General features: G+C 52.1%; 8 protein-coding genes across 8 annotated transcripts; 3 read left to right on the top strand and 5 right to left on the bottom strand.

The window, feature by feature from the left end:
* Positions 1-1,534: 1,534 nt before the first annotated feature.
* Z520_05271 (glucose-6-phosphate 1-dehydrogenase) lies at positions 1,535-3,371 on the bottom strand (the record flags this gene model as incomplete). Its single annotated transcript, XM_016775774.1, has 5 exons — positions 1,535-1,644; positions 1,700-2,586; positions 2,646-3,043; positions 3,118-3,211; positions 3,328-3,371. The coding sequence occupies 5 exons, from the start codon at positions 3,369-3,371 to the stop codon at positions 1,535-1,537; spliced, it is 1,533 nt and encodes a 510-aa protein (XP_016632933.1).
* Positions 3,372-4,707: 1,336 nt separating this feature from the next.
* Positions 4,708-5,503, top strand: Z520_05272 (60S ribosomal protein L33-A; the record flags this gene model as incomplete). Its single annotated transcript, XM_016775775.1, has 3 exons — positions 4,708-4,732; positions 4,881-4,986; positions 5,305-5,503. 3 exons carry the CDS (start codon positions 4,708-4,710, stop codon positions 5,501-5,503), a joined length of 330 nt encoding a protein of 109 aa, XP_016632934.1.
* Positions 5,504-6,452: 949 nt separating this feature from the next.
* Positions 6,453-6,786, bottom strand: Z520_05273 (uncharacterized protein; the record flags this gene model as incomplete). Its single annotated transcript, XM_016775776.1, has 2 exons — positions 6,453-6,532; positions 6,639-6,786. 2 exons carry the CDS (start codon positions 6,784-6,786, stop codon positions 6,453-6,455), a joined length of 228 nt encoding a protein of 75 aa, XP_016632935.1.
* Positions 6,787-8,543: 1,757 nt separating this feature from the next.
* On the bottom strand, positions 8,544-10,816 carry Z520_05274 (uncharacterized protein; the record flags this gene model as incomplete). Its single annotated transcript, XM_016775777.1, has 3 exons — positions 8,544-9,092; positions 9,159-9,976; positions 10,069-10,816. The coding sequence occupies 3 exons, from the start codon at positions 10,814-10,816 to the stop codon at positions 8,544-8,546; spliced, it is 2,115 nt and encodes a 704-aa protein (XP_016632936.1).
* A 788-nt stretch (positions 10,817-11,604) lies between these two features.
* Z520_05275 (uncharacterized protein) lies at positions 11,605-13,491 on the bottom strand (the record flags this gene model as incomplete). The annotated part of the gene is made up of 7 exons (XM_016775778.1): positions 11,605-11,832; positions 11,886-12,113; positions 12,154-12,283; positions 12,330-12,441; positions 12,506-12,652; positions 12,702-13,046; positions 13,107-13,491. The coding sequence occupies 7 exons, from the start codon at positions 13,489-13,491 to the stop codon at positions 11,605-11,607; spliced, it is 1,575 nt and encodes a 524-aa protein (XP_016632937.1).
* Positions 13,492-13,955: 464 nt separating this feature from the next.
* Z520_05276 (uncharacterized protein) lies at positions 13,956-14,875 on the bottom strand (the record flags this gene model as incomplete). Its single annotated transcript, XM_016775779.1, has 2 exons — positions 13,956-14,397; positions 14,472-14,875. 2 exons carry the CDS (start codon positions 14,873-14,875, stop codon positions 13,956-13,958), a joined length of 846 nt encoding a protein of 281 aa, XP_016632938.1.
* Positions 14,876-15,319: 444 nt separating this feature from the next.
* Z520_05277 (uncharacterized protein) lies at positions 15,320-16,176 on the top strand (the record flags this gene model as incomplete). Its single annotated transcript, XM_016775780.1, has 3 exons — positions 15,320-15,601; positions 15,659-15,948; positions 16,002-16,176. The coding sequence occupies 3 exons, from the start codon at positions 15,320-15,322 to the stop codon at positions 16,174-16,176; spliced, it is 747 nt and encodes a 248-aa protein (XP_016632939.1).
* Positions 16,177-16,687: 511 nt separating this feature from the next.
* On the top strand, positions 16,688-18,532 carry Z520_05278 (uncharacterized protein; the record flags this gene model as incomplete). The annotated part of the gene is made up of 1 exon (XM_016775781.1): positions 16,688-18,532. One exon carries the CDS (start codon positions 16,688-16,690, stop codon positions 18,530-18,532), a length of 1,845 nt encoding a protein of 614 aa, XP_016632940.1.
* Between the last annotated feature and the right edge of the window lie 521 nt (positions 18,533-19,053).

Below are 19,053 nucleotides of genomic sequence, written 5' to 3' on the forward strand. Positions count from 1 at the left end.
GCATAAGACGCGTCTAGCAGACGATCGTGAGCGAGTATCAAAGGCTCGTTTGAGAATTGATCTTCTGAAACAACCTTCAGACCTCCTGAAGATCTACCTGTGTACGGGGCTGCCTGTGGGCGTGGCCTCATCCCACCCATTCACCCACAAACCATGGCCACTTATGCCGTACTCGTTTTCTTCGAAAAAGGCAGCACTTTAGTATGCACAGGACTTAAAAGTACGAGAGCCCGGAAATAGCTTCCCATGGCCGAACTTGGCATTGCACGACATCTCACAAGCTCATGTTCCCAACAGTCCCTTACTGTGTATATCATATCATGGCCCAGCGCTGCTTGAGCACTTCCTCACCGGGAACAACAACTGCCTCGGACAAAACAATTATCAGACAAGAGTTTTCCTTGGCAGCAGGATAACGTGGTGTGTTGTATGTTTCATGGTCGGTCTCCAAAGTCTGACAATTCTCCACTTCGGTCTACCTGTTTCTGGGAGACGACCACTATTCACTGAGTTCGGTTGATCTCTCTCTCTCTCTTGGAGGGCGACAATGCGCCACTCAAGCCGCCCCTTCCCCTTCGTGAGAGAGGAGAGCAACGGGCGCAGACGTTGATCAAGCTCTCCCGTGAACGATATCTGCGAGCCTATTCAAGGTATGAGGGCGTCGACGTTTCATTTCCAGAGGGATCTTCGACGGAGAAAGAGACGGGCCTCGACAAATACACGAGTCCATGACACCCAGGTAGGTCCTTGGATCAAGGTCAAAGTTATAGGGAAAGTTCCCGGAAGTTGAAGTCTGTTGGGACTCCGCCAGCGCCCACGCCGGTGCTATCTTCATCTCGACAGAGGTGGATTTCTGGTGCCCCCAGGCGTGGTGTGGCGTGGAAGGGGCACATAGGGATGCGTTGGGTCGCATCAGAATCTCGAGCAAGTCCGCTGTGCATGCCGTCTTTGCCTTTCATCTCATCTGAATGGGTGACACGAAGACATATGGTGGTCGTGATTCTATATTGCCAACACCGGCGTAGAGAGGTTAGAAACGACTACCACTTGGAAGTCCAGTTTTGCTCTTCAGAGTTCCTTACGATGCACGTCCTGGGTTCCTTCATCGAGGAGGCAAAAGAAGGGAACTCCCCGACTCCACAGGATTGTCCCCTGCTGGTCCATGCAGGAAAACGACTGTATGTGTAGCTTGTGTCTATCTATCGGGTACTGACCACGTGCATCACGGTGGTGCTAGATATTGATTGGGATTCTTCCTCGTGTCAATGCCAGCCTTGCCTTGCCCATGCCACTCGCAGACGCCAATACCGAATCATACACTGTGGCGCTCGGGCATCTCTTGCATTCTGCATCATTCTCCAGCGCATTGATCTTTGAGATCTCTCGCCAATATCACGAGCTGGGCCTGAACTCAAGCTTTCACGTGCTACCCAGAAGATCGCTCTCGAATTACGCAAGCTCGCCCGCTCATTCAACAGTCACACCGGGAGGAGTGTAGATAAGGACAAATGAGACTGCAGCTCCTTATGCGAGTCTACAACTTGTTTGGGGTGCTCTGAGTGTTCCACTGGTATCCAGCGGCGTCACTGAACTTGTAGCCATAGGCGGCGATGAACTCATCTAGAACAGCCGGGCCGCGAGAGCCTGTGTTACGAGATCATGTTAGTTGCAATTCAACGGTCTTGTCTTGGAGGCTTACCATAGGGATATTCCATGGGCACAATGTCCTTCTTCGAGTCCAGGTAGTGCAACAACGGGGTGAAGATCCGCCAACTGGCATCCAACTCATCGTCACGCACGAAGTTGGAATGGTCTCCTTTCATCGCATCGAGAATCAAGCTTTCGTACGCCTCAGGAATCTTCAAGTCCGAGAAGCGGCGACGGTAGGTGAGATCCAGCTCGGTGACAACCGTCTGCATTGACAAGCCGGGGAGCTTCGAGTTCATCTTCAGGTAGACTGATTCGTTGGGTTGGATACGGATGACGAGTTCGTTGCGAGGGATATCCTTGAAAATGCCCGAAGTGACATCCTTGAATTGCACCCGAATCTCAGTCTTCTGCTCGTTGAGGGCCTTTCCAGCCTTCAGGATGAAAGGCACACCGTCCCAGCGCTCATTCTTGATGAAAGTCACCAGCGCGCAAAACGTAGGACACCGCGAGTCCTTGGGGACTGTGTCATCTTCCTTGTATGCTGGTTTGGTGCCATCCAAAGACTTGGCATACTGGCCAATGATGGTGTTCTTGGGTTCGATCGCAGGAATAGCTCTCAAGACTCTGACTTTCTCGTCACGGATGTCTTCAGCGGAGAAAGAAATGGGTCTTTCCATTGCGAGGAGAGTCAAGACTTGGAGTAAATGGTTTTGCATGACATCACGAATGATGCCAAACTCGTCGAAATAACCACCCCGTCCTTCTGTACCAAAAGGTTCCTTGAACGTGATCTGGACGTTGTCGATGTGGTTGCGATTCCAGGTAGCTCCGAGGAACTCGTTGCCGAATCTGAGGATGAGCAAGTTCTTGACCATTTCCTTTCCGAGGTAATGGTCAATACGGAAGATCTCCTCTTCTTTCCAATCGGGCTCGAGGCTGTGCAAGGCCAATGTTAGTCTGGGTGCGGTTGCTGACTAGACAAGCTTGTCACTTACGCCTTCTGCAACTGCCGTGAACTCCCCAGGTCCTTGCCGAACGGCTTCTCAATGATGATTCTGGCAATGCCCTTCTGGGGATAGCAATTCCGCTTGAGATGTTCAGAGACTGTGATGAAGACACTGGGAGGTAGGGCCATGTAGAAGACTCTGTTGCCCTCCTTGCGATCCTTCTCAATCTCTTCGATGTGCTTGTTCAAGTTCTGGAAAGGCTCATCTTGGTCGTATTGACCGGCAATGTATGTGCAGACGGAGCAAAATTGGTCGAGTTGTTCCTCAATGTCTTTTGTAGGAGTCTTTATGTAGGATCGAACTCTTCGCAGGTATTCAGTATGGTCCATCTTGGTTCGGGCATATCCGATGATCTTGATGTCTTTGGGGAGGAATTTGTTGCGAAACTGTAGTGATCATTGGGTTAATCTCACTTTGCTCAACATAATAGGATTCGATGGGAGGACTAGGTGAAACTGACCAGCCCGAAAAGTGCAGGGAATGTCTTCTTCTTCGCCAGATCACCTGAAGCTCCGAGTACAACTATGATTGTGTTCTCCTTGAGTTCGATGGTGCTGTCAAGATGTCGCCCGCGTTAGTGAGATCCCATTCAACAATTTTTGAAGGGCATCGAGGGGGTGGGGGGAGCGCGGGATCCGATGCCGCTGCGGTGCGCACAGATTGCACTCACCCTGCATTTTCAGGCTCTTCGGCATGAATGATTGTGTCGGCCATGGTGACTGAAGCTGTTGGAAGAGCTGAGGAAGGATTGGGATAGAGAGAAGAGTGAGATCAACAGAAGAGGTCGACCCAAAAATTTATTTGAGATGGGGTTCTGTCAATATGCGGTGGGATGGGCGATTAGCGGCGCAATAATGACAAAGCTGTGCTGGTAGCCGGAAATAACGATACAGAATTGGGAGATGAAAGCGGGAGCCGGACTCTGATGCTGTCAGTAGTTCCGCCGCGGTTGATTGAAAAGTGCCACTTGAGCTGCTGGCCAGAAGTTGAGTAATGTTGATTGATGGCGGATGGTGGGGCAGAAAACAGCGCAGTAGCAGGACCCTCCGTGCCTGAGCAGTTGAAGGTTGAAGCAGCTCCTTTCCCTCTTCACACCTTAACTCGGTAATCTTTTTTGCCCTTTGGTGCCCCGCGAAGGCTTCCAGACCACGTTCCGGAGTTTGACTCGGTAATAACCCGATGCTGAGGCCTAGGTGAGTTTCGTCGACGTTTCGAGTTGTACTGAACCTACGAGGTACAGAAATTGATGCAACAGAAGACACCTCACACGCAGCCTACCTGTGCGAATGTTGTCGATGTCAATATATCTCCTTGTGCAGGACCCTATTCGTGCCATGTGCTCAACCCTTTCGTCACTAATCGGTCAGCGTGCCCCAACCGCGGTGCACATTGAAATCCATTACTGAAGCACCCTCCGCTTGGTGTCCTTTCCTAGCCTATCGAGAGCGCATCTGCCATCCTGACCGGACGGAATCATCGGCTACGCCTTGAGAGCCCATCTGGGCCCTTCCTCGCGTTTGCCTGTCTGAGCAGCTTGAGTTGCTTCGTCACTGTTGCACTCTTATGTAATCACTCTCGCGTTTCCTGCTTCCGATTGCTAAGTCTGGACAATTTCTGGAAGGCCTTTGAGCTCTCTGGATTGGTTTGCGTCCATGAGTGCCTGTCCCAAGTAGCTTACCATAATCTTTGCTCACCTCTCCCAATGGAGATGTGGCAGGTGTGCAGCTAAAAAATGGATTCCTGGAAGAGAAAGCGCGCCGCTGGGTTGCCGAGGAATGCCAGTATTAGCCTGTTATTGGAGGGCTCCGACCCCGGACGGTTTTTCCCTAGAAAGGGAAATGTCGCCGGCGCAATTATTCCGACCTTTGTCACGTGAAAGAAAATCTTGGCAGGCTAAACTTGGAATAGATTAGTGGCACACACATCCAATTTTCGCAGGTAGCGACCGCAGTTACATCCACCAACTTTTCGAAGTCGACGAGACATCTGAACACTCGATTACTTCCAACCGCTCTCACCTTTCTCGTCAATCAGCTCTCACGCCGTCAAGATGGTCTCCGCCGGCGGTCACAGATGTACGTGCAACCCCCGGCCCTCACTCTTCCTCAAATCCCCTGGTTTAAAGACAACTGGGATTGGGATTGGAATCTGAAATCGTCGCACCCGGGATGGCAGCAGCAAGAATGTATAAGAACAAAAGCTGACGATTCTGGGGCTATGTAGTATACGTGAAGGGCAAACACCTCTCCTACCAGCGCGGCAAGCGCAACACGAACCCCAACACATCGCTGCTCAAGATCGAAGGCGTTGACGACACCAATGCTGCAAAGTATGTTTCCACTGCCCTCTGTTCAACCGTGCTATCTCTATCATTTCTGCTTCACGAATTCATGGACAAGGTGAAGGAACAGGGTGAGAGTGAAAGGAGAGGGATGGGCTTTCAAGAGCTTGGGAATTCCCCTTGCGCACACGCCTCGAACACGCACATGTCTCATTCTAGAGCTACAGCCACGGGGCACCACCCTGTCGTCTTCATAGCTTTGTTTTCCCATCACACTGTTCATGGAGGACCTCCAGTTTGCGGAACACCGAATACCACCCGCAAGGCTTGGAAGTGATTTTTGTATACTGATTTACGATATTGCAGATTCTACCTCGGCAAACGTGTCGCATATGTCTATCGTGCTTCCACGGAACGGCAAGGCAGCAAGATCCGCGTGATCTGGGGAAAGGTCACCCGTCCTCACGGCAACAGCGGCATCGTGCGTGCTAAATTCCGACATAACCTCCCACCCAAGAGCTTCGGCGCGAGTGTACGGATCATGCTTTACCCCAGTTCGATATGAGTTGTTTCATCTTTCGTCGACGGTGGGAGAGTGGTGGTGGATTTCGGACGCAGACGATGTCCTCGCGGGCAAAACGCATGAGTGGTGACGGGCGTTCAGGGGTGGATTTTCTGGTGAGAGAGACCGAGTAAGAGCATGATTCGATGGTCATGAAAGAGAGGCAAGCATGGAAATGTCAGTCTCGGTGGCTGCGAGGTGTGAGAAGGAGAGGCGTTGCATTCCACCTCACGCTTGTATGTGGAAGTGGTGGAATTAGACAACGATGCCTGCCCCTGGAGGTCTCTCGGGACCTCTTCGAACACAGTGCCCCCCGGCACCAGAAAATCGAGGGGAAGGCGGAGATATCCAGAAGGAAGCAATTGCTGCTGCTTTTATGGCATACATCAAAAAAAAAACGCACAGTGAGGCGCAAAATGAATACTTTCGCTGCGAGCTTCCTAAGCGCAGCCAGTGTTTTCATTCCTGCTGGCGCACGAATCACGCAAAATAAGAGAATTTTCTGAACACCATGCTCTCCGGAGAAGAGTCGACTCGCTAAATTTCTTTCTACCCTGTCTTGATCGTCCTTTTTGTAAGACACGTCCGTGCAATTTTCAGCCCTGATGCCAGGTTTTTGAGAACTCGTTAGAGAAGATGCCTTGGTTTTTCTATGCGTCTTATACATTATGTTACGTATCTTTCCATCCACCCATCCATTAAAGAATCAAATCGATTATGTATGTATAGCAAAGATCCTTGCTTGCCCAGTCCCATACAGGATTGCCGTACCCGATTAAAATTGTTCATGACACTGACGGGGGGCCTCGACGGAATCATAGATCCTGCAGGCACTGCGTGTGGAAAAGGGAGGTAATGCACGCCGTGTGTTATAAGAAAAGAAAATGTAAAAAATGCTCGTTCATCACGAAGAATCAGGTCCGCCGATGATGGGTCGGACGAGCGCGTTGACCTAGAGGGCGACGCCCCAAGCGACGCCTTCGCCGATGACGCTGCCGGGACAGAAGTCGGTCTGTGCGTTGATGACGAACGCTGTCACGAACAAAAGAGTCAGTATATGCACGCTTGAACAGGGCCCTTCCATTCCAGAGTAGGGCATGGGTGAAGGGATGAAGAAGGGGCAAGGGAAAGAACTTACTGCTCCAAATGACCCAACTGGTCGCAAACGCGCCGACCATGTTGAGCCCGGCGACAGAAAAGACGAACCTCCAGAATTTTGACAGCGATGGTTCGAGTTTGTTGGATCCGACCGCGTTATACAAGACGTCTTCGTGGCCCCTCTTCATCTTATCTCTTGAACAGGCGTGGCCCAGCATCACCACCAGGAGGAAAGCGCTGATGGCGCCGCAACCAGCGATTGCATAGAAGGAATTCCAGGAGCGCAGGTAGAAGGTGTTACTTTGTTGCGGTTAATAAGGTTTTCTACCCTTTTCACCTTGCCTACAAGTTTAATAAGGAGTAGGCACATTAGCTCGCTTAGGGACAGCATTCGTCCAGCTCGTGACCCCTGCACTGAACGGGACCTACGACGATGTCGACATGATGTTCTTCAATCTCCATCACAACAGAGAGCCTACGCGGCTGAACCAAGGCTCTAGCAGTCTTCCGCAAACACCAGTGAGGCAGGTCTCTGAAGAGATGGGCAATACGATGCTATGACCCTTTCACCCAAAAATAGTTGCGCTCTGATTTGCGGTATCGGCAAACACCTTCCCGGCGGTACTTCAGCTTGGCCGTATAGCTCGTGTATCGCATTCCTTCGCCCGCTTATGGCGGGACAGGGGCGAGTGTTTGAGGTCTCGAAGCGGCGTAACGGAGCGGAAAATTGATGGAAAATAGTCCATGAACGTCACTTGGCATGGTGAGAGTGGAAACGACCCACCCTCCCTAGTTCCCAAAGGTGTCGGTGGATCCGATTATAGTACTCGACCGGGCCTCCAGATCATATGTGGCCAATGGACGGCAGCATTCTATCTATTTGTGTGTGCAACAGCCCTCAGCAATAGATGTGGCTACCTGTCGACTTTTTAGAAGAAAACCAGACCGATCGCAGTACCTTCTCCTGTCCAATTAGACACTACTTCTCTGCATCCGTTATTACTCCAGGGTGAAACACTTTCGCGTTGTATATTGGAAGCAATTGCCTTTGCAGTGTTCGTAACGTGCATAGCTCTTGCCAAGGAGAGGCTGAGAAGGACAGACAGGGGCAACGGAAGCCACAAAAGCCAGCAGTGAGCCAAACCCATGCCTCCTTCGGATCTGCAGCCGGCTCAGGTCTAACAATTTACTCTGAAGCCTCGAGGCGATACCAGCTACCTTCCCCCCCCGCTTGACCCGTTGGTGTGCAAGACGGCCGCCAGCATTTAGCATGTCACCCGCAAGAATGACCAAGGCTCGCGGGTCTAAACATACAGCCTCTTCTACGCCTGCCGACAGGCACGTCAAGCGAGTTCACACCTTGCTGGCTCCCAAGAGCAATGTCCAATGGAGTTCCGAAGCTGAAAGAGCTGCTCTTCAAAAATCACATTCGATGTCTCGGTCGCAAAACCTTGTCACTCCCTCTTCTATATCCTCTATATCCTCCCGTTCTATGTGGAGGAAAAGAGCAAAGGCCGTCAAACGTGGCGTCATCAGCGTGCCCTCGTCGATTTTCATGATCTTCCCCATGGACGCTCTCCTGGATCGACTCCTCACGACGGAGAACGAAAAAAGCCTTCTGCTGAATTTACTGGCCGGAAGCTCGGCAAGACCGAAAGAAAAGGTGTCTCGCCCGACTGCGAGGCATACTAGTCAATGGAGGATGTGTGATCTTGATGGGATGATTTACTTGGACATGAAAAGTTCTTTGACATAGAAAGAATGCTGCAAGCTTCGAAACATGTCACATCCCCCACCCGGCTGGATCGGCGTTGAGCTACTCTTCCGGACGAAGGGAATCACAGCAGGTGCTCCAGAGAGGCAATTCTGACCATGTATACAAAATCCCAACGAGACTTTGCCTGGCCTTATGCACACCACGACATAGTCACTGGGACCGACGGCCTCATATCCAAGTGTCAAACCCCAGCAGGTCGGGACCGTCGATCAGGGACCCAAACGTGCCATCATCTAAGGTCATATCAAAGAGATCCTGATACATCACACCTGCGTCGACCGGATGGTCGAACCCCGAGGTTTGAGGCTCGTCAGGGATGTAGGCTTCCAAGGCGTTGCCCCGCATCCTCTCGATGACCTGCTCCACGGCGGAAATGATCCTGTTCAGCCTGCGTAGCGCATTCCGGGCCATGGAGAGAGACAAGGCAATGTCTCGAAGGACAACGATGCCCTTCTCAAACACCTCCACCGTCTTCTGGCCAATCTCCGGTCGCCCTTTGCTTCTCAGTATGATACACGCAACTGGAATGACGGCGCCGAGTGTGTAGGTAACAGACGAATACCGTTCTAGCTCCTGGCGGGAATGTGAAAAGTGAGCTTGGCTGATCACCTCAACCGTGTCGTTGGCGATCGCTGTACATGTCTTGGCCGCGCTCTCGGAGAAGTTGAAGCTCATCATTGATTGTCGTCTCAGCAACAGTCTCAGATGATTTATTCGCTAAGATTTTCGGTCAGAGCGGAATGGGGGGGGATGTAGCAGAAGGGGGTGGCTCGCATTGCATACCAAATGTATATTTGAGGCTTGTCGACTTATATGTCGCGGTACCAGATCTGCGTCTGGAGTTCCCACTTTCTCCGGATCCCACTTCAAGTAATCCGGCAGGCTGTCCTGGAGCAGAAATAATTTGGCGTCGGTGATGGCGGTGAATTCCTCGGTGTTCAAGTCGTTCGAGCCCTTGCCGTACATTTCGTCCCAGACCTCCGCACTCAATTGGCACCACTTCACAATGCAGCGTATATATCTCATGTCGATCGCGTCGCTGCTCCACAATGGCCAGCTCCCGTCGGCATCTAGTGGCTGTCCATCCACGACGTCGGGAAGTTCGACGCCGACTTCTGAATCTCGCACCAGGTAGGGCATTCCACAGATTTGTGCGACTGACCGGTCGATGCAGAAGATGGTCCAGAATATGCGTTGCCGCATGTGCGTCTCGAAGGGGCCGCACTGGGTCCAGGTTGATTGGCGGTTCAGTTTGATTTGAAAGCATAAACAGACGGTCTCGGACAAGGCGCTGTACGCAAGATCATGCTCCTCGATGTACAACAAGGCGAGGACCTTCACGATGCAGCACTGGAGGGTCATGAGATCGCCTTTCCCCGACCACATGACACGGGACAGGAGCCGCGTTGCCATTGTCAACTCCTGCCACCCAGGCACGTTTGCAGGGTCGTATGATTGTTCCTCGAGAGCTTTCATCAGTGCAACGATCAAGGTGACCATGATGGTGATCTGCAGAGCCTTGAGCTTGTCAGCCTCTCTGACATCGCCGCTGGAAAATTCTCGAAGTCCACGAAAGAAACCGCTTTTGTCGAGGCAGGGGTCTTTGACGTTAGCTTTCCTCCCGAAAAAAAAGGGGGCTCGTGGGTAACTTTACAATGTGGGTTGACGGAGGTGAAATATCTTTCCAGCATACTTTGAAGCTGTGGGGTATCCGCTAAGATCCATCGGCTTTTGCTCAGCAGGACCTTCAGCTCGCTCGAAGCCAGAGCGCGTTTGCTAGTGAGGATGGGGTAGCAGAAGGATTCGGGAGAGCTGGAGCTGAATTCGCCCGTCACCACAAATTTGTCGAGTATCGCTATGGTGTCGAGAGAGCTCGTCCCGCTCTGACACGCCTCCGCGCTCGGACCGTTGGACTTTCTGGATCGCCCAGCACGTAGATTAGTCTGTGGAGAGCCAGAAGTCTCGTTCTCGACCAGGAAGGCTCCTGACTTGTAGACCACGTCTTCATCTTGGCCGAGTATCAAGTTCTCATGTGGTGGCTTTTCTGAAGCCCTCAGACGAGGCTGCTCCACGGCTTGATGATCACCGAGACCGTCCGAGGATAGCGGTTCACGGAAACCATTGCTCCTCCTAGGTGAACATCGAGTTAGCGAGTCTGGGAAGTGAGCGTCTTGTGGAACACGTGTTGTGCCCCTATCCATCAAGGTTGGAGGAACATGACTTGGGGAGCGAGCCACGGGTGGACGAACGCGTAATTCCCGACAACTCCGGGTTTTCGACCTCTTCTCCGAGGCTGGGGATGGAAGTCGCAGGTCAGATTCAGCGAGATGCATCTTTGACATGAAGCCCAAGGCTCGGCGGTGCACTGGTGACTCAAATGAGCGGCTTGCCAACGACACTCCGAGGTTTCTGATCTTGCCTTGACCTTGCGCCTTCGACATTCTAAGCTGCCGGGGGTGTGCGTGTCAGCAAAAACCACGGTCAAAGACGTGGGAATTGTACCAGGCTCTCGAAGTATACGTGCCACGTTTTGGAATCTGATTTTTGGGCCGCGCTGGACCACCCGCGGACAACGCCGGAGCGTCGTGGGAAGAAAAGTTCAGACTGTCGCCAATGCGACCGCCGGGAGCTACGGTTGCGGAACTCATGTTCAAGTTCGATGTCTTCTCGACGAGAGGCATAGATCTCGTTGCTCCCTTAACAAGGGTGTGAAGTTGACACTCTCAAACCCTGGGCACTGCTGTAGAAATCGCCAGACTTACCGAGGTCAGGACGAGCAGGGCGAGGTGCACGCCACTCCGCGGGGGTTTGCTGGGCCTTGCGGGGCTATAGATTAAACTCGGACTATATGTGGACGTCCAGACCGACACCAGCCTTCACCGGGACGAAGAAATCAAAGGGGGTGCCATTTCATGGAATGGTGGGCCCTTGGGCTCGGACTGCAAGTTAAAAACACAGATACCTGCAGGAATGGTACTCTTGATTTTTCTCCGGTATCTGCGTGGGCTCGCGTATCAGCCAGTTGGATCTTCACCCTTCTTCCAATCTGTATTTGTCGAATAGTCCCAATTAAGAATGTTCCTGTCACGAGGCCCAGAGATCAGCTAGTCCCAAGTCCTTTCCAGTGCGCACGGCTGCTCATGCATAAGAGCAAAATGTGCTACTTGTACATTCTAGGCCGAAGCTTCCTACTCCCTGAGTTGATACAGGCGTCGTTGCCACCTTAAGTTTACACTCTAGCTCTATCTGTGAAAACAAAGAGATTTCTTCCTGCCTGCTGCGGATCAGGCCGGACTGTACCCCTCCGTCCGATCTGCTCTTCGGTGGCGTATGCAAGCTTGTTCAGAGTTTGGGCATTGCCGTGATTAGCAATGAATCGATGCCCGCTCGGGCTGGTAAGGCCCACGATGTAGGCTGCGGATGGAGTACCGTCTCGTTTGTAGTCCACGGTGTATGTCTGCAGCATCATTTTGTCAGTATTCTGCAATTGGCCAGCAAGCTTGAACGTACCTCGATGGCTGCTTCACCGACGGGGGCAGGCTCAATTTGAGGAACGTCAACGCGATCCAGAACTGGAGGAAGAGGGTTTTCTCGAGGATACGCCGTCTTCCTCGGGCGCTTTGACAAACACACGGCGTGGTGATATGTCATACTGACGCCGCCATTGGCCAATACCAGTGCGTGTGTCCCCTTGCCTTTCCTTAGACATCGCACAACTTCCGTGACAGCATGGATGCACTTTAGTTTTCATTGCGGTAATCCCAGGGTTATCACATACATGCAGTGAGTAGTTATTTCCAGCTCCACCGAAGGATGTCAAGCCGCCCAAAACGGTGACAGGCTTTGAACCTCCCACGATTGGTAACCCTAGATGGTGGCAGGCCAGCTTGGGAACGATAGGAAAGCAACTGCATGGCCGTCAGTGAGTAATGGCGGAGAACCGGCTACACTTACGAGTAGACGTCAAATATGTCGATTTGCTCCCTTGACAGTCCGCAAACTTCGAGAGCAGCATCCAAGGTCCTTGACAGAGATGGGCACGAGTAGAAGTTCGATCGCTGCCAGACTGCGCAGTTGAGAAGTTTTTGTGAGTATACACCTTTCAAAATGATCGACATGGCACATCTTACAGTCATCCTCATCTCGTGTGCCTGCTCCGCCCAGTGGATAAATCCACTTCTCTTCTGATATTCCAAGCGCTTTTGCTACATCGCTGGACATGAGGATGGTTGCCCCTGCGAGGTTGACGGTGTTGAAAGCGTTCATCAAGAGAGGATCTCTCACGTCAGTAATGTGGCCGTGGCTTCGAGTAAGATTTCTTCTTACAGGGTTGGCACACCATCCGATTCTTCGGGGAGACGGTAGCTATCTCCTTGCTGGACAATGCTTTCTTTCCGTAGCTCCATGCAAACGGATTCTCCGCCGCCACTTTTGCAAACTCGGCGTACAAGTCTGCCGACTCTTGCATGTTGTCGGATATGGATTGGTGTCGGTGAGCACGAAACCCGTTCTCGAAGAGGGGATAGGTCTGAATGGGTCTGCCTATGTCATGGATGGCACCAAGACTGGGTTCGAGCTCTCGTGTCGTGGGCGAAAACACGCCTTCAACTTTTCTGGTCGGCTCTGTCCACCCTGGCGGTGGTAGTTTCTTCGCCTTGGTGCACGCAATCACTACTCAGGTCTCCTGATCAGCTTTTGGCATGAGAATCTGCAGATAACAGTGATGCTTACATGACGCCAGAGCTTCTCCGCCAGTCACTACAGCAATTCGGACTTTCCCCTGTGCGATTCGACGGGCAGCTTCGTCCAGCTGAACCGCCGGTTGATTACCCCCGGGATCGCTTACCACCTTGTGCGAGGGCCTCGCCCCGAGATGTTCAGCGATAAGTCCAGGAAGATCATTATACGGCCATGTCCACGATTGAACCACTGAGATACTTCCAATATTGGACAGAAGCCATTTCTCTTTGTATGTCGGTAAGTGAGCGTCCCTTGCTGCGGCTCTGATGGCCTCAAGCATCAAGCCCAATGGCTCAACTGCATCTTCAACTTTCAAAGAGCGGTTGACCACGTCACCGACGCCGACAATAACTGGTGTACATACGGTATCGTCCATTCTGGGTGAGGCAGACCATGTCCTGCGACGAAGTAGATGGATGGTCTTCGCGTGAACACTACTTGAGATCGGGGCCCCAGGCCCGGCTGGGGACCCACTTCTCTACCCACTTTTTTGACTTGTTCTAATTTTCCGCGACGGAATAAAGGAGATCTTTCAAGCTCGGGCAACCCCAGGCCGAAATTCGAAGCGGGCCGAGATGTGTGACTGCAGTAAAAGACCTCTCTGCCTCGGACTCTTCGTTTCCAAAAGAGGCTCGCCATCAGCAGCCACAGCCTGGCCTTCCCAGACTCAGACCTGGGCCTTAGCACGACGAGGGACATCTACCAGCTATGCGCGACTAAATGATCTCGTCCACAAGACCGCGCACGAATTCTCTTACAATTTAGGCTCAAGTATGTACATCATGATCTTGGAGGGCAAGCATGTCGGCTGTGTGACTGCCTCTGAAGATCCGAAAGCCATCAGATCTTGGACGGCAGCCATTGTGGTTGTCGTTTCTCCGCAAACGCCGCCAGCCCTTCCTTTGCATTCGGCCCCGACATAAGTGCCTCCTTGAATCTTTGATCGGTGAGTTGAAAAGCCCTCTCGACGCTTCCAGTTTCCCAGCTTTCTCTGAGGGCTGCCTTCGTGACGATGGTTGCGTCCGGAGATATTTTGGCGATGGATTCTGCCAACTGCACAGCTTCGTCGACCAAGGACTCGGATGTCTGCGAGATTTTGTTGATGAGATTCCATCTCACCGCCTCTTGTGCCGTGATCCGCCGTCCGGTCATGGCGATCTCGCTACTAATTTTCAAACCGCATTCTCGTATCAGTCGGGGCAGCCCTCCCGCTCCAGCGTAGATTCCGCGCAGTGTTTCGGGCAGACCGAACGTTGCGCCGGGCGAAGCCACCGCCAGATCGCTACGAGATCAAGAGTCAATAAATGCATGGTTGCACTATTTGGGCAAACGCCCGACCATGTACGATGAACTTACCAGTTCAGAACAATTTCGAATCCCCCTCCCAGAGCATACCCGTTGACTGCGGCAATGACAGGCTTCTTTCCCAGTCGTCGACTTAGACCGGCAAACCCAGATGGGGGAGGTATGTTCAGCCAGGGTGCATCCTTGGAGCGCTCGGCACGGTCCTTTGTTTCCAGGAGATCTTGACCGGCGCAGAAAGCTTTGCATGCAGTGGAACCTGTAATCACTGCGACATACAAGTCAGGTTCAGCATCGAACCATTGGAAGAGCTGATGCAGTTGCCAGTGCATTATGTAGTTGACTGAATTCATCTGTTTCGGTCGATTTATGGTTACCAAAAGGACTTTGGGAGCAGGAAATGAGATCAGACATCCCGGGACTGTTGGTGGCGTTGATTTGGGCGCTGCAGGCGACATGTTGGGCTGGACTCAATGACCTGTTAGACAGAATGGAAGGGATTCAAGGCGATGCTGTGAAAGCTGGTTGGATCCTATACTGGCTCGATATTATCTAAATAACACTGGAATAAGACGCGCAGACCTCTGCGGGAGTGAGGACATCAAAAAAAAGAACATGGCTGGCTTTCGCGCTCTGACCAATGCACACCAGCCTAAACACAAGGGGGAGGAGTTCGGTGGATAGATCAGATCTAATTTGTCACTCCAAAACCCGGCCGGAGACACCGAATGGGGCGGCCTGCAATAAAGGAATATAGATTGCGGAGTTCTCTGCGCATCATGTGCCGATAAATACAGCCTGTATCTAGTATAATTTGTAGGACTCCACCACCCCCGGTGAAGCCAACCACTTCTGCACGTCTCCTGACCATTTTCATCTCTAGCTCAACACCATATTCAGTCATGGCAGGGAGATTGCAGGGCAAAGTCGCCATTGTCACTGGCGCAGGCCAAGGCTTTGGTAAAGGGATTGCGGCCAAGTTTGTCGAAGAGGGTGCTCGAGTGGTCATTGCAGACTTGTCACAGAAGCTCGGAGCGGCAGCCGCGCAGGAATTGAAATGCGAGTTCGCTTTGATCGATGTCACGGACAAATCTCAGTGGGAAACGTTGCTGAAGAAGACCATCGACAGCTATGGACAGTTGGACATTGTCGTCAATAACGCTGGCACCACGTACAGGAACAAGGTGTGTATCGTCCATCTGAAATCTTGTCCTACCGTACTTCTGACACTCCGACTGCAGCCTACAAGCGAGGTGACGGACGCCGACTTCGACCTCTGCGTGAATGTCAACATGCGGTCTATATACTACTCGACCAATGTCATCGTGCCCTACTTTCAGCAGCGAGGTAGAGGAGGCTGCTTCGTCAACATCGCCTCGACAGCCGCCATTCGACCTCGTCCAGGACTCACTTGGTACAACGCGTCCAAAGCCGCCGTCATAACAGCCACCAAGACCCTGGCGGTAGAGTATGCGCGGGACCAGATCCGTTTCACTTGTGTTTGTCCCGTGGTGGGCCTAGGCACCGGCTTGTAAGTGATCCTTCCATCTCACGAGCAGATTCGTTGGCTGACAGAGAAGGCAGAACGGACTTGTTTCTCGGGAAGCCAGAGAATGAGGAGGCGTTCGTCTCAACGGTTCCTCTGGGTCGTGCCGCTACACCAAAAGACATCGGGAATACTTGTGCCTACCTTGTATCAGATGAGGCGGCGTTTATCACCGGGAATGCCATAGAGGTTGACGGCGGCCGTTGCGTGTAGAAACTTCAGTGGTTCGACCGAATTCATACAGTTGACTGCTCAAACCACTCACTGCTCAGTCCAAAAGCGTTCACGACTACGTCTATAGTTGTGCACTTGTTCCGGCAAAACTTACCAGGCAGTCACTGCTCCGCAATCCGAGGATAGTCATTATTTTCTAAAAGCATTTGTCCAACCGTCAAACGCCGAGATTAGAAACCCGCTTCCTCAGTAGATGTTGTGGGTACTCGTCACGAGCGGCATTTAGGAACAAAGTAAACCAAACACCACTTGGAGATATTGCTTGAGAACATAGTTTTAGTCATTCCGAGGCTCGTCACGCCAGGTACAGGGTGTGGCGTGTTTCATAGTCTTTGCAGCGCGGAATATTATGCCGTTGGACTTGTGTACTCGGGCGTCAATTCCGTGTCGAGCTTTCAAAGTCACGAGCCCTTGTGAGCGGAAAGAACTCACGAAACAAATAGGAGTGTATCGTTTCTGTCCTCTTTGATCGTCCCCGACAAGTTCCAAGATGGACAGCGGTGCAGTGCCTGCTGAGCCAACAAGTGGCACTACCCACGGCGATTCTAGCATCCCCTTGTTACAGAATTGCGGCAGCTCGGTCAAATCAGATCAGCCGTGGACGCCCCTCCTCAACAATCCCAGTGTCAACGACGTTCCGATCCCAGAACGCCCATTGGGAACAAGAAAGAAGATGCGAATCGGCATTCTCGGGGCAGGCGTCTCAGGACTATGTCTGATGAAAGTTGCCGAAGAGAGATTAAGCAATGTCGATGTCGTCTGTTACGAAAAGAACGCCGACATCGGGGGTACCTGGCTGGAGAATCGCTATCCGGGCTGTGCGTGCGACATCCCCAGTGTCGCATACCAATTTCCCTGGAGGCCGTGGCCTTGGAAAAACTACTACTCCTCCTCCAAGGACATCTGGGCGTATCTTAAGGCCGTGGAACAAGAAAATGATTTTATCAAAAAATATATCAAGCTGAGACACCACGTTAAAGGCCTCTCGTGGAAAGACGAGGACGCCAAATGGGTAGTTGAAGTGGAGAACCTACAGAACGGCGAGCTCCTCGTCGACCAGGTCGACGTGATCGTGAACGGCACCGGGATCTTGAACCGATGGAAGTGGCCTGAGATTGCCGGCATCCACGACTTCAAAGGCAAGTTGATCCACTCTGCTAACTGGGATCCGGAGGTCGACCTGAAAGACAAAAAGGTCGCCCTGATCGGGGCAGGCAGCAGCGCAGTGCAGATCCTCCCAAGCATCTATGACCAGGTTTCCCGTGTGTACCACTGGGTCCGCAGCAAGATTTGGGTCACGGCAGGCTTTGCCCAGGAATTCGCGGGCGAAAATGGGGGGAATTTTGCTTACAGCGACACACAAACGCAGCTGTTCAACCGAAAAGACGCCTATTTGACCTACTGCAAGATGATCGAGGGCGACTTGAATCGTCGGTTCAAGTTCGTCATCAATGGCTCCGAGGCACAGCGAGAAGCACGAAGATTTGCTGAGAAGGAGATGCGGATAAATTTGGCTAATCGACCTGATCTGATCGATCAGGTTATCCCTACGGACTTCTTTGTTGGCTGCCGACGACCAACGCCTGGTCTGAAATACCTCCAGGCGCTGGCAAGTGCCAAAACCACAGTGTACAACCAGCAGCTCAATCGAATCACCGCAAACGGCTGCATCGACCCAAGTGGAAAAGAGCAGGAGGTGGACGTTATCATATGTGCTACAGGCTTCGACACATCGTACAGGCCGCGCTTTCGACTTATGGTCAACGGCCAGAATGTTCCCGACTCGTGGATCGAGGAAGTGCCCTCTTACCTCAGTCTTGCTGTGGCAGGCGTACCAAACTACTTTACATCGGGAGGCGCCTATTTTCCCTCCGCTCACGGTTCCTTCTTCCCCCTCATTCAAGGCTCATGTGAATACATCGCTGAGGTCATCGACAAGATGCAGCTTGAGAACATTACATCTCTACGACCGAAGCCCGAGGTGACTCGGCAGTTCTCAAAGTTTGCCGATTCCTTCTTGAAACGTACCGCCTGGACGGGGCCATGTTCGAGCTGGTTCAAGGGCGGCAAGGTCGACGCAAAGCCTACCATCTGGCCAGGCAGTCGTCTCCATTTCTTGCGACTTATTGAGAAGCCTCGGTATGAGGACTTTGCGATCACGTATGAAAAGGAGAACATGTTTTCGTTTCTCGGCAACGGCTTCCACGTTTGTGAGAGCGATGGGTCCGACATAACCTGGTACTTGGGAGCTACTGAAACTCACATCGACGAGCAGGAGGTCAGAGAGGTTATGGACGGGCTGAAAGGCAAACGGATGGCTGGCTTCGAGCCATGATTTGTGTCAAGTGTCCTCCTCACGACAAATCATAAACTGCAAGATAGTTGAGGTAAATAAACTTGCTGGTATAGTCAAGTCAGATCTAATAACGCATGAAACCGTCCACTGACGAACTTTGGATGCACCGTTCCTAGCGCCAGGGAAGAATATTCAGTGTGGCAGAGCGAAATTCTTTGACTCATTCTGATCTGCCACAATGTCTGGTGCCCATTCAAAGACGGATCAACATGCCAATCGAGATGCATCCCAGGCCAAAGATATCGGCTCAAACAAACGAACTTGCCGGAATGTTTAGAAATCATCGCTTCGAAGCGTACAGCTTATGGCCTTTGCGGTCTAGTTCTCAGCGGAATAATGGAATTTTTTGGGAAAAACCCTAAAACGTGGCAGTACGGCCCACATCAATTTCTCACCCCGGATGTATGAGAGGCGCGGAGCCTGGTCCAGTTTGATCTTCTCCATGGGGTACTCCAGTCGGGACCCTGGCCTATACATAGGTAGGTGGCGAGCATCTCTGG

Source organism: Fonsecaea multimorphosa (genome assembly GCF_000836435.1).
Source record: "Fonsecaea multimorphosa CBS 102226 unplaced genomic scaffold supercont1.9, whole genome shotgun sequence".
In the NCBI taxonomy this organism is placed as follows: Eukaryota; Fungi; Ascomycota; class Eurotiomycetes; order Chaetothyriales; family Herpotrichiellaceae; genus Fonsecaea; species Fonsecaea multimorphosa.